The sequence below is a fragment of the Clinocottus analis genome, unplaced genomic scaffold, assembly GCF_023055335.1.
Source record: "Clinocottus analis isolate CAN_PGR_092001 unplaced genomic scaffold, fCliAna1.0.p SCAF_6, whole genome shotgun sequence".
Classification (NCBI taxonomy): Eukaryota; Metazoa; Chordata; class Actinopteri; order Perciformes; family Cottidae; genus Clinocottus; species Clinocottus analis.
This window is the reverse complement of record NW_027176218.1, coordinates 1,532,610-1,547,927: the sequence shown is the minus strand read 5'-3', so window position 1 is coordinate 1,547,927 and position 15,318 is coordinate 1,532,610. Positions and strand designations below refer to the sequence as shown.

General features: G+C 43.6%; 2 protein-coding genes across 2 annotated transcripts; one reads left to right on the top strand and one right to left on the bottom strand.

Annotated features, from left to right (window-relative positions):
- Positions 1–6,618: 6,618 nt before the first annotated feature.
- kbtbd13b (kelch repeat and BTB domain containing 13b) lies at positions 6,619–8,013 on the bottom strand. Its single transcript, XM_068602405.1, has one exon. It carries the CDS (start codon positions 8,011–8,013, stop codon positions 6,619–6,621), a length of 1,395 nt encoding a protein of 464 aa, XP_068458506.1.
- Positions 8,014–10,423: 2,410 nt separating this feature from the next.
- LOC137803784 (serine/threonine-protein kinase pim-3-like) lies at positions 10,424–15,095 on the top strand. Its single transcript, XM_068602513.1, has 6 exons — positions 10,424–10,657; positions 11,252–11,361; positions 12,192–12,242; positions 12,689–13,052; positions 13,528–13,704; positions 13,808–15,095. Exons 1-6 carry the CDS (start codon positions 10,585–10,587, stop codon positions 13,972–13,974), a joined length of 942 nt encoding a protein of 313 aa, XP_068458614.1. The 5' UTR covers positions 10,424–10,584; the 3' UTR covers positions 13,975–15,095.
- Positions 15,096–15,318: the final 223 nt, after the last annotated feature.

The window sequence follows — 15,318 nt, the reverse complement described above, 5'->3', positions numbered from 1 at the left end:
CAAATACAGACATTGGGCCTCATGTAACAACAGATTATCTCTTCTTTAGTCAGAAATATGACTCCAATCGACCACATGGTGGCGCTGTAATTAATGTCCCAAAATGCAAGTTTTTTTGTAGTAGATTACTGTGTTGCATGTATTCTGATGATAAATGACAATATTTGAGGGTTATTCAGTTGTAACCCTGGTGCTGTGAAAAAGACTCGGCTTGTTTTAGTTCTAGTTTAGACTCATATGGTTGGACGGGGGGGTCAGGAATTAGGATTCAAAAGTAAACCTTAAATGACACAAATGAGTGAGAGACAATAGTTTGATTAAAAGAATAAACATTTATATAGATGCCTGTATGTATGCTGCTGATATTTTGAGCCTTTTTCTTTTAAAAGCATATTCATTATTTCAAACTCAGCGTAAATGACCATCATGAACACATGAATATAAGACATGAATAGAACACATTTACACAACTTTTACTACGCTTTGGGGATTTGATTTTTTTTCAAGGACTTTTTCAGGTTTCCTGGAAATAACCATTTAAAAACTCCATGACTTTTCTTGGTTTTCCTCGACTGTAAGAACTCTGTGAAGACTCTGTGATGGAGAGGCGTTGCGTTGGTTACAGGTGGGATGAGGTCGCTGCTGCAGGGTCACAGCCTCTCTCTCTCTCTCTCTCTCTCTCTCTCTCTCTCTCTCTCTCTCTCTCTCTCTCTCTCTCTCTCTCCCTTCTCTCTCTCTCTCTCTCTCTCTCTCTCTCTCTCTCTCTCTCTCTCTCTGTCTCTCTCTTAACAGTAATAATGAAACAGATTGTGTGTGTGTGTGTGTGTGTGTGTGCGCGCGTGTCACTCACTGACCCTCAGGTTGTGACACAACAGGACAACAGGACATAAGGAGCAACAAGCTGAGCCGGTGCAGCCACGTTTCTCTTCTTTCACTTTATTTATTACATTTTAGGAGGAAGTGCATCTCTGTCTCAACCTCACCTGTCGAACAGTGACCACCTATTCTGTTTTCTTTTGGTTGCCAAGATTTCTTGTGTCTGCCTTTTTCGATTGCTAATTGGCTAATTGCTGCTTACCTCTGACAGAAGGTAAAATTCCTGCATTAAATTAATGCATTATGACAGTTTGGATTCTTTGAAAAGGGTCATTTATGATCACACTACCATTTAATTATCACGGCAAACAATTACGCTGAACTGTAAGTAAAGTACAAAAAATGCGAGGTAAACAAATACTTTCTGTTTCCTCTTCTGAGCCATTGCAGGTCACGTGAAAAGTGATCCAAAGATCCGTACCGAAGACCCAGTCAAGTGACCGAGTCATTACTGTCTAGCTGCTGTCAGTGCTGAGCCTGTGCCGATCGTTCATCAGAAGAACGAGTCGTGGTCGTGTCTTTGGATCAATGATTCGTTCATCTGCCGCATACGGGTCTTTGGATCCGTTCCCCACGTGACCTGCATAGGCTCAGTACTAGGAAACAGAAATGATTGGTTCATTTCCCGACCCGGTCTTTGTATGAGTCTTTCGATCCTTTTTCACGTGACCTGCACTCAAGGAATCATTTCTGTTTCCTCGGCTGAGCCGATGCAAGTCCTGATTTCAAGTCTAAACATTTGAAAATAATAAACTAATAACAATAAACAACTTCAAGGTTATTTATTTTTTCACTGTCGCCGGTCGAGGTGCATCCTGGGTAATGTAGGCACCAAGTTCCAAAGAAGAAGAAGAAGGCCCGCTTTTCTTCTCTGTCTGTAAGACCGGAAATGTTATGGAAGTGAGACGCTTATTAAATATAAATCAAACTAACTCCTAAAAACCTTCTGAATCTTGAAGGTATTTTTGTATTGGTACAGGCTCCATTTATTTGACACATGTAGTTTTAATAATAAGAAAGAAAGAAAGATGACAATAGTGAAAAACAAAAGTGTTATCATATTCAGGGAATTATTATTATTAATAACATTTTAATAACAAGGAATATCCTGAATTATAGACTACACTAATGAAAGTGAATCTTGTGAACTGAAGGAATACCAACTCCCCTGCTTGTTGACAATGGCACTATGGAAAATAAAACCCATAACTTCGTATTCATGCTATATTTGATGTACTATTCATGTAGTATGTATCATCAGCTCCTTCAATTGATAATTTTAAAAAAAAGACACAAACAAATGAATTATGACAACTTTATTGTCAGAAAACAAAACAATCAAATTATAAATCCAAACAGATGATATGTGTGAGTTTATGATGCGGACGGGAAGGGCAGGGCAGTCAAACTCTGACCTTTGACCTCTGAAGACAACGAGGAGCTGAAGGGGCGTGGCCGTTGCACAATTGGCTGCACAACAACAACACAGCGTTGTCAGCTGGTTGTGTTCCTCTGGCTCCACGAGGAGGAACATGTAACGTGGTTTCTCTGGTTCCACTGGTTCCACTGGTTCCAATGGTTCCACTGGTTCCACTGGTTCTTGTCTTTCGTGTGGAACCTCTTTTCAGTTTCTTAAAGGGACACACACACATGCCAGTTCAAAACCTTTTTAACACTGGCCGCTAGAGGCCGCTAAACCCTGACGTCCTGCTTATGACTCAGAGAACAACACTGACGGCAGTCACACCCAGAATGTGCTTGTAGCACACTTTAAGATTTATACAAACATGTTTATTTATTTATAAGCCTGGTGGTCTGATTTTCATTTAGTTCTTCTTAATAAGATGGAAAGCTCATCGTGTAATTTTTGGAGAAAAGAGACCGTGATGAGGTCGTCTCAACAAAGGAAATTGTGTGTATGTGTATATATGGTCCATATATATGTATTTATTGTATATATAGATAGATAGATAGATAGATAGATAGATAGATAGATAGATAGATAGATATGTATTTATTGCTTCTATAATATTGCATATAATGATCATATTTAAAAAAAAATATTATTAAAAAAAGGAATGCTATAAAATCTAAAAAGAATACATTTTAAAATAGAAAATATGCTCAATAAATTAAAGACCAAATAGACAAAACAGCAGTCTATATATATATATATATAGAGAGAGAGAGAGAGAGAGAGAGAGAGAGAGAGAGAGAGAGAGAGAGAGAGAGAAAGAGAGAGAGAGAGAGAGAGAGAGAGTCTACATGACAGCAGGCGCCTGGAGCCACGACGCTAATCGTGCTAATAACAAATAAAACATATAAAACATATTGAGACGAGTTAAGAGGTCAAAGGTCGGCTGTGCAAAATACGCCTCTCCTGCTGTCTCTCTCTCACTCACACACACACACACACACACACACACACACACACACACACACACACACACACACACACACACACACACAGACTGGTTAAAGGGGAAACGCTCTGCTGCTTTAAAATGTATTGCGACATTTATTATTCATGGCTGTCACACGTTGTCTTTTTTTGACAGTGGAGGGGGCGGCGTCAGAAGGGGCGGGGTCAAAGGGGGTGCTGGTGGAGGTTACGGGTGGAGGAGGGGTGTCCCGCTCACAACAAAGACACACAAAGGAGGGAGACACTTGTTTCCATCAGGACGCAGTAATCTGAGGAACATTTTCATAAAGTGTGAGAATGTTGAACCTAAACTTGTTTTATTCAGATTGTGCTCGTTTTAGAACCGTTCCTGAGTGTTTTCATCACTAAAAGCCATTTTGTTTCACTGGATTTCAACTCGCAGAGAGCATCTTCTGAAAGTACTTGATTCGGACGGGGTCACAAAGAGCGAGAGCCGCCTCGAAAACGTAACCCAGAATGCACTTTGGTTGTCAACCAACCTAACTGTTTACGAGATAGAACCAGACTAGCTGTTTCCCCTTGCTTTTGTGCTATGCTAAGCTAACCATCTGCTAGCTGTAGCTAAATATTTTAACAGACGTAAGCATGATATTGATCTTCTCATCTAATTGAATGCACCAAGAAGCAAATTATTCCTCAAAGCGTGTCGATCAATAACCCTTCAGCGCCTGTGCTGCAACTTTTATATTCATCACACACACACACACAAACACACACACACACACACACACACACACACACACACACATTGGCAAATGCAACATTCAGTCAAAATCTGTATTCTATTCTGCAAATACATTTTTTTTTTTAATTGTCTTTTGGTCCATTTTCTGTATCCTGTGTTGTTACAATCTTCACAAAAAGTTATTTATTGTCATTGTTTGGTTCCATTTTGCTGCTTATTAAAAACACACAACAACAACAACAATAAAACAATACAAAGAGATACATCAACTACAAACAGTTACAAATCAACTAGAAAAGAGACACTAATCAACCACAAATAGTTACAAATTAACTACGAAGAGACACACATCAGCTACAAATAGATACACATCAACTACAAAGAGACACACATCAGCTACAAATAGATACACATCAACTACAAAGAGACACACATCAGCTACAAATAGATACACATCCACTACAAAGAGACACACATCAGCTACAAATAGATACACATCAACTACAAAGAGACACACATCAACTACAAAGAGACACACATCAACTATTTTCTAAAGTTTCATTTTGAAAGCTGGATTTAACTTGTGCTGTTCACATCGGGGTCTTGTGTACTTTGAAGGTCTGCATGCTTCTCCCACTGCGGCTCCTTAGTGCCACGTTTGTTAGAGAAGGATAACTTTGTGTTGTGTCGCTCTGCAGTCTGTGAATGAGCTCTTTCTCCCTCAGAGAGAGACGGCCATTTAAAGTGCGAACTCTGGAGACGAGGAGACAACGCTGGTCTTTGTGAGGGAGGCGCTGCTCTTTTTCATTGTGTTTCCTCACCATCAACAAGACACTATAGGACAATACATTACTATGTTTCTTCTGCACATTTAAGGGGTTTTAAGAGGTAAAAATCATAAATCAAATGCACGCTTTCATGTTATCTGCTAAAACTTTAAGTTCGTTAAACACCTTAAAAGCTCTTTAATCACACACAAAACAGTAATATATAATTACAATCACTTCATTCATCCATTTATGAACGGGTTGAACTGGTGTTGTTTGCAGATTTTAGGACTCAAGGAACAAAAAGTCATACCCCGCTTAAATATCTACTTCATTATCACCCCTTATGTATTTAAACAACTTCTACTGTTCCTAATTAGAATTTGTAAAATGCAAATTAAGGGGAAACTTCTGTAACTCGTGAGATGAGCGGACGCGTGACGGGAGCTCGTAGTAAATGAAGATGAATGAATGTTTTTTACGGCTTCTCGCTTCACAGCAGCGGCAGCAGCTCGCCGTGAGGTCGAGGGAATGTCAGAGATACCACGAGTCCCCGAGGTCACACCGGGGTCAACGGCCCCACGGCCACAATGACACCACCACTTCAAACCAACAGCGCGTGTGTGTCTGTGTTTGTGTGTGTGTAAAGGCTGTATTGAGTCTGCAGTGCTCGCTGGATGTGAGCACAGAGATCACAAAGCAAGCGTCACCTGCTGACCTGCAGTCTAAACCAGCGGTTCTCAACTGGTGATCAGCGAGTGAGATTTGAGTGTAGGCGGCATCATGCGGTGGTTAATGTCCACAGATAGAAGCTCCTCCATCACTGATGCCGAGCTCTGCTTCCTGGCTTCGGGCCCAGACTCCAGCTGCGGGTCGTGGAGGCGCTGGCCCGGGCGCCGTGTCCCGGCCTGACCTCGGCCCCCTCGCTGCCGGCTGCTGGCGTCTTGCCCGGCGGTGCCCGGCTCTGCCTGTCGTTGACCTCCGTCATCATCATCATCATCTTCATCATCGTTGTCGTCGTGGCTCGGTGCCAACAGGAAACAGAGGCGGCAGGAAACAGGAGCTCTGTGTGAGGAAGACAAACACTGAGGTGCACACGGAGCCGGCAGCTCGGAGAGACGACCGGATGGAAGTTTATCAAAACAGATGGCAAGAGGAAGTCAAACACGTAATCTCATAATGTCTGTTGTATCTCTTAAAACCCCCTTTTAAATCTTTCATTTGTTACGAATCACAGCTTTATACACTATTTTTTTGTGTTTTGGATGGACACAATATCATTACCAATGTAAAATATCAACAAAACAAAGAGACAAAACAATTATAAAGTGAAAAAAAAACAAAGAGACTCCAAAAAAAGACAATTACAAATAAATACAAAATGACCACAAATACACAAATCAACCACAAAGAGACACAAATCAACTACAAAGAGACACAAATCAACAACAGACACAAATGTACACAAATCCACTACAAATAGACACAAATCAACTACAAAAAGAAACAAATCAACTACAAAGAGTTACAAAAGAACTGTAAGAATATCAAAACAATTACGAAGGGACATAACACAACAACATAAAGGTTGTGTACGTGGCTGAATGTAAACATGGCATCTGTTTTTTTTTCTGGATTAGAGACACTTGAAATGACCAGAGTCTCTTTCCCCTGGCTTAAACCCCGGAGGAAAACACCACAAGAAACATTTTTTTGCAGGAGAAACAACACCGCTTCTTTTATTCTTGCCTCCGCTGAAGTAAACGATGGACAGACAACATGACAAAGACCGAAATGAATAACAAACGGGAGTTATCGTTTGCCTCGTCTCTCGGTAGGAGAAGCCGTCACCGCGGCAGCCGGAGCAGAAACGTCCACACGGATCCGCTCCTGGGAAACCCTTTCATCTGCCGTCGCGGCTTCCAGGTTTTCCCGCCAATGGCGAACTCCTGGGTCGCGGTCCTGTTGAGCGTGAGCACCGAGTCGGCCCTCACCACCGCTGTGAACAGCGAGCCTTTGCTGTTGGCGAAGTGCCCCGGCAGAGACGACCACTGGCCCGAGCGCAGGTTGTAGCAGTCTATGAGGCACCGCAGGAAGTCGTCCGACGGCCCGTTTCTCACCACGTACAGGTCGTCCCTGTGGCCGACCATGCAGTGGCCGTAGCTCTGGCGCCGGATTAGCGCGGTGACCGGCCGCCACTCGTCCGACCCCGGGACGTACTCGTAGATCTCCGTGGTCTCCATCGGCTTCCACAAGCACACGAACACCCTGCCGTTGGCCTTGGCGCACGCCGCCCCCGCCGCCGGCCGGGGCAAGTGCGCGGCGAACGCCCACCGGCCGGCCTCCACGTCGTACGTCTCCACCGACGACATCGCCGTCCGCTCGCACTCTCCTCCGATGGCGTAGAGGTGGCCGTCCGCGCCCACCAGGCTGAGGTCGTACCGCGGCTGCGCCGGACCGGGGATCCGGCTCCAGCTGTCGCCGTCCACGCTGTAGCAGAAACCGGAGTCCACGACTCGTCTGTGGAGTCCGTGAACTCCCCCGACGACGTAAAGCCGGTTGTCCAGAACTGTCACTCCGGCCATGGAGGTGCTGGCCTCCGGCGGGAGATCGGTCAGCACTTTCCAGCTGTTGGCGGTTTCGTCCAGGCGGCAGACCGTCCGGGAGGCGGCGTGCACCGCTTCGTCCTCGGCGCAGGTCACGTGAGCGCCCACGGCCACGAAGGCGCTCGGGGTCAAAGACTCCACGTAGGAGATCAGATCCGGTGTCAGGGACTCCCTCGCCTCCGCCCGCAGGTCAGCGTACATGTTTCGGATGAAGAGCGCGGCGGCGCGGTACACGTCCGTGAGGCCGAAGGTCGCGGCAGTGTGGTACATCAGCAGGCAGTTGTCCGAGTCGATGAAGTCGACCAGACGGCGGGCGAGCGGCGCCGCCTGCAGGAAGGCGGCGCACTCGATGGCCTCGACGATGCCGTCAGCGTCCAGGTCGGGCAACTCGCCGCGCGACGCCGCCAAGGCCATGAGGAAACCTCGAGCATGCAGGCACTGGAGGTGGATCTCGTCCTGCCGACACTCCTTCATCCCGGAGCGGTACAGGGCGCGGAAGTAGTCGCAGCTCTGAACCAGGAAGGCCTTCTCCTCGGAGAAGCGGGCGCCTCCGACCACGACGGTCAACAACGTGGCCGAGGGCCGACACGGTGGACATCTTTGGCCTTCGCCGCCGCCGCCGTCCTCTGCCGACATTGCAGTTCTCTGCTGACGGTGAAGCCAGGAAGCTGAAGGGTTTCCAAAAAGTCTCGGGGAAAAGGGGACTCGCTCCTGAACGGGGGCCGTCACGCTCTGTTCTTTCACAGCTTCCAGAAATAGACACGGATAAAAATAGAAGAGAACAAACGACCCGAGTCACATTTCATGTTGCGGGGCAACATGTGAACACAAGGTTGGCGGTGACCGCTGCCGGATCAGTTTACACCACCGTGCATTTTATCACCTAAATGTAGCGCCATCGAGCCATGACGAGCCAGGACGAGCCATGACGAGCCATGACATGGGTTATAAGCCCTAGGGTCCCTTAATTAGAGGATCCGAGGTGTTGTACAGCTCATATGACCTTAGTATGAATACCAGACCCTAGAATACGCAACTTTTCACACTGGATGTTCATAGTTATAATCAAAATATCTTTTAAAAGCGATTTTTTTTGTAGATATACATTTTTTTCCCAAGATTTTGCTGAACAAATACATACAAAAAACACAGTATTGGAATTAAGTTGGGGTTCCTACAACGACTCGAACGCAGGGAAAAGGAGGTCTGGAGCCAACATTGGTTCCATAGTTTTCAACAGGTTGAAGTGCTTTGAGTACCTTTTAAAGCGTGAAAGAAATCAAATATCATTAGTATGTAATGAGATGAGAAACGGGTCAGCAATTCAACATATAAAATCCGTATTAGTACAAATAAAACAATACAACGTGGTGCGTAAAGCTGTATACTCTGTGATAATAAACACACAGGAAGCTGTTGTTTCTCTTGTGGCTTCGGGCCAGCGGCGAGGACAGCGATGCGACGATGGGGACGTCCAACTCCTCAGATCAGTTTGAAAAACAACAGCGAGCTCTTTGTTTTGCGTCTTCACATCTGTTTGTCGGTCGATGTGCATCTTTACGTTCACTTACAGCGAAGCGGAGGAGGGGCTGACCTACATTCGGGCTCTGCTGGGCAGCGATACACCAGGTCATGTGACCTTCTCCTCCACCTCCTCCTCCTCCTCCTCCTCGGCACGACACTCTCCTCACCGGCTCAGGCAGTTTGTTAAGCAGTCAGGCCAAAGGGGATTCTGAGAAATTCCACTTATAGATAAAAGAGCACAAACAAATGCACTATAATGCTGCAGCGTGTAAATAAGTCATTTCATTACAATACTCATGTTCCCGCGAGCTACTGCTCCGCTCGAAAGCAAACAAGCAAAGAGAGCTAGGGGACATATTGGAGTTCGTGGTGGAGAACAAAAACAGGCTAAAAGCGAGAGAATATACAAAGACCTAACGCGTGTAATCATGTCCCTCTGTAATTGATGAATGTAGAAATAAGCAACGCTTTGCAAACAAGCCGAAAAATTTATAATATGTTATTGTTTATTTGCCACTCTCACAAAACAACTCTGGTGTGGCATGATTAGATATCCAAATGAGATTATATGTGTATGGAGTTGATCAGTGACGAGTTGTGTACTGTGCACTGTATTTAAATATATAAATAAATGGTATTTTTATGGAATTGTAAAAACTATCAAAATTGAAACAGCAGCATAAATATATTATGTGGGGAAAAAAAACACAAGTTAATAAGAGTTTGTGATGTATTTAATGATATAAATATAATGTTTATACCAAAAGAAAAAAGGAAAAGGAAAGAAACTGTGTATGCATGTGTCCATATATATATATATATATATATATATATATATATATATATATATATATATATATATATATATATATATATATATATATATATATAGTAATGTTGTAATGTAATGAGAACATGAACATGAACGATAACACAGACAACTACATATTTTACGTCGTCTCATGCATGTGACCCTGGGATTTTTGAAATGCATTCTGGGAAATGTAGGAAAGCAGGGCAGATGACTCAGACTGTGGGGCAATGAGTTCACCTGAAAGTAAACAATGACAATGTGTCACACAAATACCGTATGTTGCTGAATTAACTATTCATAACACGTGTTACCACTTTATATTGTCGACATTTTTATTCGTATGTGTGAAATTGTTTTCAATATTATGTTACGTAATGTTGTTTTTTATTTCAAGTGATTATTTTAAAGCATCTCTGTGATGAGCCGCAGCACTGACTCGAAGTGACCCTCTCTGGATCCCTGCGCCATTTACTACTACGTAAAACTAGTCCACCAACTTCGCCATTAGTTAGGGTTCCACTTCCGCGTCGCCAACTCTAACTCCCCGAGAGCCGATACGACTCGTTACACTACTAAATATAAATGTGTTAGTTTGGTCACGAAGCAGAAGCTTCTTTGATGTAATTTAACGTTCAGCCAGGCGGAAGGATCTGTCTGATCTTTGTAAATATTTTCACCGGCGGAGCACGAGGCAGAGTGGCGCGCTTCTGTGGATGCTGACGCTGCCTGACTAGTCCCGACCGGATTACCGATGGATATTCGCGGTGTAACCGTCCCGTTTCGCCCCTAAAAAGAAGCCATTGCCTCGCTGTTATCTCGGCGTTCATTCCGCTACTGTATTTATTTGGGGGGGAGAATCCACGTGCAGCATGCTGCTCTCCAAACTGGGCTCCTTCCCTCACATCGCGCCCAGCATGGACCTGCCGGCGAAGCTTCAACAAGGTAATACATTCAATATTTATAATATATCTGGAATTGACTCAGCCGATGGCTTCTGGCATCGTGTCTTATAATTCGAGAGGTTAAACTCTTCTTAATTTCTGTAGTTTAACAGAGTAAATTGAAATTGTAATTTAAATTCCCGCATTTTTCAACCCACTACTGGATGTGTGCTGCCGGGTGACCTTTACAAAAAAAAAAACCTGTCTGGGGCCATGTTGAAAGCCAGGTGTTGTAGTTATCTCGTTATAACAATTAATTACCTCAAAACCCCTTCTGTCGAAACGGCATCTGTTGGTTAAAACGTAAACTCAGTTTACACCGTTTAAACGGCTGGTATTTGGGACGATGGCGATGCTGCAGACAGTCCGCCATTTTTAAACGACACAAAACAACGAGGGTCATCTGAGGACGTCTGGATATTCACTGGCTAAAAAAAAAAGTAATACCAGGGAACTAAGCAGTGTTGTTTTTTAATGTAATGTTGTATTCGAAATAAGGTAAAGCGTGAACTGCACTCCATGATCCCAACCATCAAAATTGCACACAAGTCCTGATTTATAACTTATAAATGTTTCTTTCATATATATTTTTTAGCTAAAGCGGAGAAGCAGCCGTTCGAGAAGCTGTACCGGCTGGGCTCGGTTCTCGGCAGCGGGGGTTTCGGCACGGTTTACTCGGCCGTCCGCCTCGCCGACGGGCTGCCGGTAAGAGAGCGAGAGGGTGGAGAGAGAGAGAGCTGGGAGCTGCTTTGTTTTGGTCCCGGCACGTGGCCGCGCGGCGCGCGCTCAAAGCTACAAGCCGTAGGCAGCGGCGTTTCCGGTTTCTGCCTTCAAAATAAAGGCTGCACGACTGTAGAGGCTAACGAGCGCATTCTTAAATAAGATAAACAGCTGAAAACCCATCATAATTTGTCGACTGACTAAAACCTCTTCAGATATCACAACTTGATAGCCATCAACATGTATGTTAAAACGTTTTATAGTGTTTTCCCATCTTTCATTGTAGTAAAAAATATCTTAATGTCTACGCTACTTAAATTAACTTTTTTTTCTCTCACGTGTTTATTGTACAAAAAATATATTTTATACCCCGCGTGTGTGAAAACAAACTGTAATATGGTTTGGCCTCGTGCTCTTATTTTGAAGGCAGCGACTTTTTCCTTTGCTTCCGGTTTCACTCCTGCGGCTGTGTAGCTTGACACGTCCCAGTTGTGTCTGGCATGTGGTCTTTGTTTTCACAAAGAAACGTGTTCTGTGAGGCTTTACTTTCCTCTCACAGTGAACAATAACCATGCTGCTTCTACTTTATACTCTCTAGGGAACCGGAAGTTGTTACACTCTAGATAGTACATTGATAAAATTACCCAAAACTGGCGGGGAAATCTTTTTATTTCATTATTTTTTAAAAACAAAGGGCTTTTTGTTAATCGTTAACAGTATATATGATTATGGCTGTTTTATTTATTGTTTTTACAGATTATAATGTCATAGCTGCATGCAGGCTGTGTGTTAATGTTGTTTATGTTTACGTGCAGGTGGCGGTGAAGCATGTGTGCAGGGACAGAGTGACAGAGTGGGGCTCTCTGGTGAGATCACACACAGATGACTGTCTTAACAGTTTCACCTAACTTTAATTGCCACTTCAGAATTAAAGCAGGCACACATACAGACATCTATATAAATGTTCAGTCTTTTAATCAAACTATTGTCTCATTGATTTGTGTCATTTAGGGTTTACTGTATGCTTTGAATCCTCAATGTTAGTTTAAATACTACATTTTATCACTTTTTGCTGCTTACACACAGATTTCACACAATGTTTGCTCATGGACATTTGGTTTAAAGTCATGGAAATATGGTTAAAAGTCATAGATCTCATTTGGTCAACATGTGTATGAAGCCTGTAAAAATCTTAAACTTAAAACTGATAAAACAGTTTTGATATGTGTAAATATTACACGGTTCAGTAGAAGATAAAATTTGTTTTCATCCGCCTATGACATGAAATGTAAACCCCCGCTCCGTCCCTCAGTGCGGCGCCGTGGTCCCGCTGGAGGTGGTGCTGTTGCAGAAAGTGGGCGGGGCCTTTGCCGGCGTGGCGCGGCTGCTGGACTGGTGGGAGCAGGCGGACGGCTGGCTGATGGTGATGGAGCGGCCTGAGCCGGGCCAGGACCTGTTCGACTACATCACGGAGCGCGGCGCGCTGGACGAGGCGGCGGCGCGCGGCTTCTTCCGGCAGGTGCTAGAAGCCGTGCGGCACTGCTACGCCTGCGGCGTCGTCCACCGCGACATCAAGGACGAGAACCTGCTGGTGGACCTGCGCACCGGACGCATCCAGCTCATCGACTTCGGCTCCGGAGCGCTGCTCAAAGACGCCGCCTACACCGAGTTCGATGGTGAGTCCCACCGCGCTTCTGTTCCACGCCATCGCCAGTTAGGGAGAGAGGAGTACACGTGTTTGTATAAATGTACATATAAATGTTAATTTAAATATATAAATGTAGATTTAAAATTTTAAATGTTCATTTTTAATGTATAACTATTCGGCTTTTTTTTGTTGGATTAAATGTTAATTTAATTATATAAATGTTCATTTTAAATGTATAAATGTTCATTTTAAATATATAACAGTTTATTTTAAAAGTATAAATGTACATTTATATATTTAAATAAGACAGATGTTATTATTAATAATAATAATAAGCAGTCAACAGTCAAGTGTTCCTTTCTTTTGAGACGTTTGTAGAAGGCGAGGACCATTTTAGAAAGTATTTATTTATTTTTGGTCGCTTTTTTTGTGAATATTGAAGTGGCTAGAAATTTGGAAAAGCGTGATTACATAAAATATGAATCCTCCATCATCATCATCAGGCACGCGGGTGTATAGCCCTCCGGAGTGGATCCGGTTGCGTCGGTACCACGGCCGCCCGGCGACGGTCTGGTCTCTGGGCGTGCTGCTGTACGACATGGTGTGCGGCGACATCCCCTTCGAGCAGGACGAGGAGATCCTGAGAGGACGCGTCTACTTCAGACGGGACGTCTCCTCCGGTGAGTCCACCACATCGCGTCACGCGGGGACAAGGGTTTCCCTCCGACCAAAAGACGAGTCGATGTTCATCTCCTCGTTTTTCTTCTTCTTCTCCTGTCACAGAATGCCAGCAGCTGATTGGTCGGTGTCTAAGCCAGCAGCCGTCTGACCGGCCGACCCTGGAGCAAATCCTGCTGCACCCTTGGGTGAATGACGGCGCCGGCGTCACGCTCCATGCCATCGGAGCCGACGCAGATTCCTCCTCCTCCTCCAGCCAGCAGAGCTGCTGACCCGTCAGCGCTTGGCTGCCGGGACATCTTTTCTTCCTGCTTCTGAGCCACTCGGTGCTCCACAGCGCCCCCTGTGGTCCACAGAGGGTGACAGCCGGAGAGCTGAAGGGTCCAGTTAGTTTCCAAAGAATTCATTTTATTTTTGTAAAGTGTAAACTAACGAGAAACGGCGCAAGGATTCAATTTATTGGGAGTTCACTTCCTGTTTCCATTCATTGTGCTAAGCTAAGCTAATGTAAGTCTCCAATGTCAATGAGTGAAGAAGTCGATCTTCGCATTTCACGCTCTGCAGGAAGTGATTAACAGGATTTCCCAAAGAATGTCAGACTGTTTTTCCCACCTCCAAAACAGGCCCCTCCCACCTGTTGATGTCATCATTTAGACATGCAAAGACCCCGCCCACCTGGTGATGTCATAATTTAGACATGCAAAGACCCTGTCCACCTGGTGATGTCAACATTTAGACATTTATAGGCCCCTCCCCCCAGTTCTGATACCAAAACATGACTTTCTGATGCTTTTCTGCATTTTCTTCATAAACTAACTGAAAAAAAATAAATATATATATATATATATATATATATTTATTTATTTTTAAATAAATTTTCAGTTAGTTTATTTCTCAATCAAGTGTCCCTCTTCAGGTTGACGTTATTTTTCCACAGTTGAGGTTCATCGAGACGGTTTGATTGTTTGTTTGAATTTTGACTAGTTTTGATGCACTACGATATCTCATGACCTCGTCCTCTCTGGTACACGATGCACAGTCAATGCAAATATTCACTATTATATTTTGAATATACTGTACGCGTTTGTTTACATATGTATATATTTATATATTTTGTACATTCGGTTTTATTTCTTTAGTAAAGCGATGCTCCTCATCATTTGGTTATTTATTTAAGTTGTCTAACGTTTCGAAGATGTTTTTTCATTTTTTGTAATTAACTTTTTTTATTTTTTATTTTTCGCCCATTGAACGGGAATACAATCGGGGTTGGGATTCCTCGGATTCTGATTTTTGTATCTTCATTTTTGGTGTTTTGTAATCAATTCTGACAGAAAGAGAACTATTTTTTCATGAACAATGTTTGAATTAAACCTCTTTCTATACAAACTAATGATCTGTGTGATGTGTTTCTCCTTTATCTAAAAAAAAAAAGAATAAGTTCCTCAAATTTTAAATGATGTTCTCCCCCAAAATTCACTTCTATTGATTAAGTGACTCACTATTAGAGGAGCTAAATACATTAATTTATTTCAAGACTTTATCATATAATGTATTTATTTAATTGCCTGTTTTTGTAATAGACTTTGCCTACATTGGTTCATTGGACATTGAAC

Bases quoted from the DNA above. Each gene is read 5' to 3' on its own strand.
- kbtbd13b (XM_068602405.1), bottom strand. From the start codon at position 8,013: ATGTCGGCAGAGGACGGCGGCGGCGGCGAAGGCCAAAGATGTCCACCG.
- LOC137803784 (XM_068602513.1), top strand. From the start codon at position 10,585: ATGCTGCTCTCCAAACTGGGCTCCTTCCCTCACATCGCGCCCAGCATG. The intron at 10,658-11,251 runs GTAATACATTCA...TATATTTTTTAG, and splicing joins GCCGGCGAAGCTTCAACAAG to CTAAAGCGGAGAAGCAGCCG. The intron at 12,243-12,688 runs GTGAGATCACAC...TCCGTCCCTCAG, and splicing joins TGACAGAGTGGGGCTCTCTG to TGCGGCGCCGTGGTCCCGCT.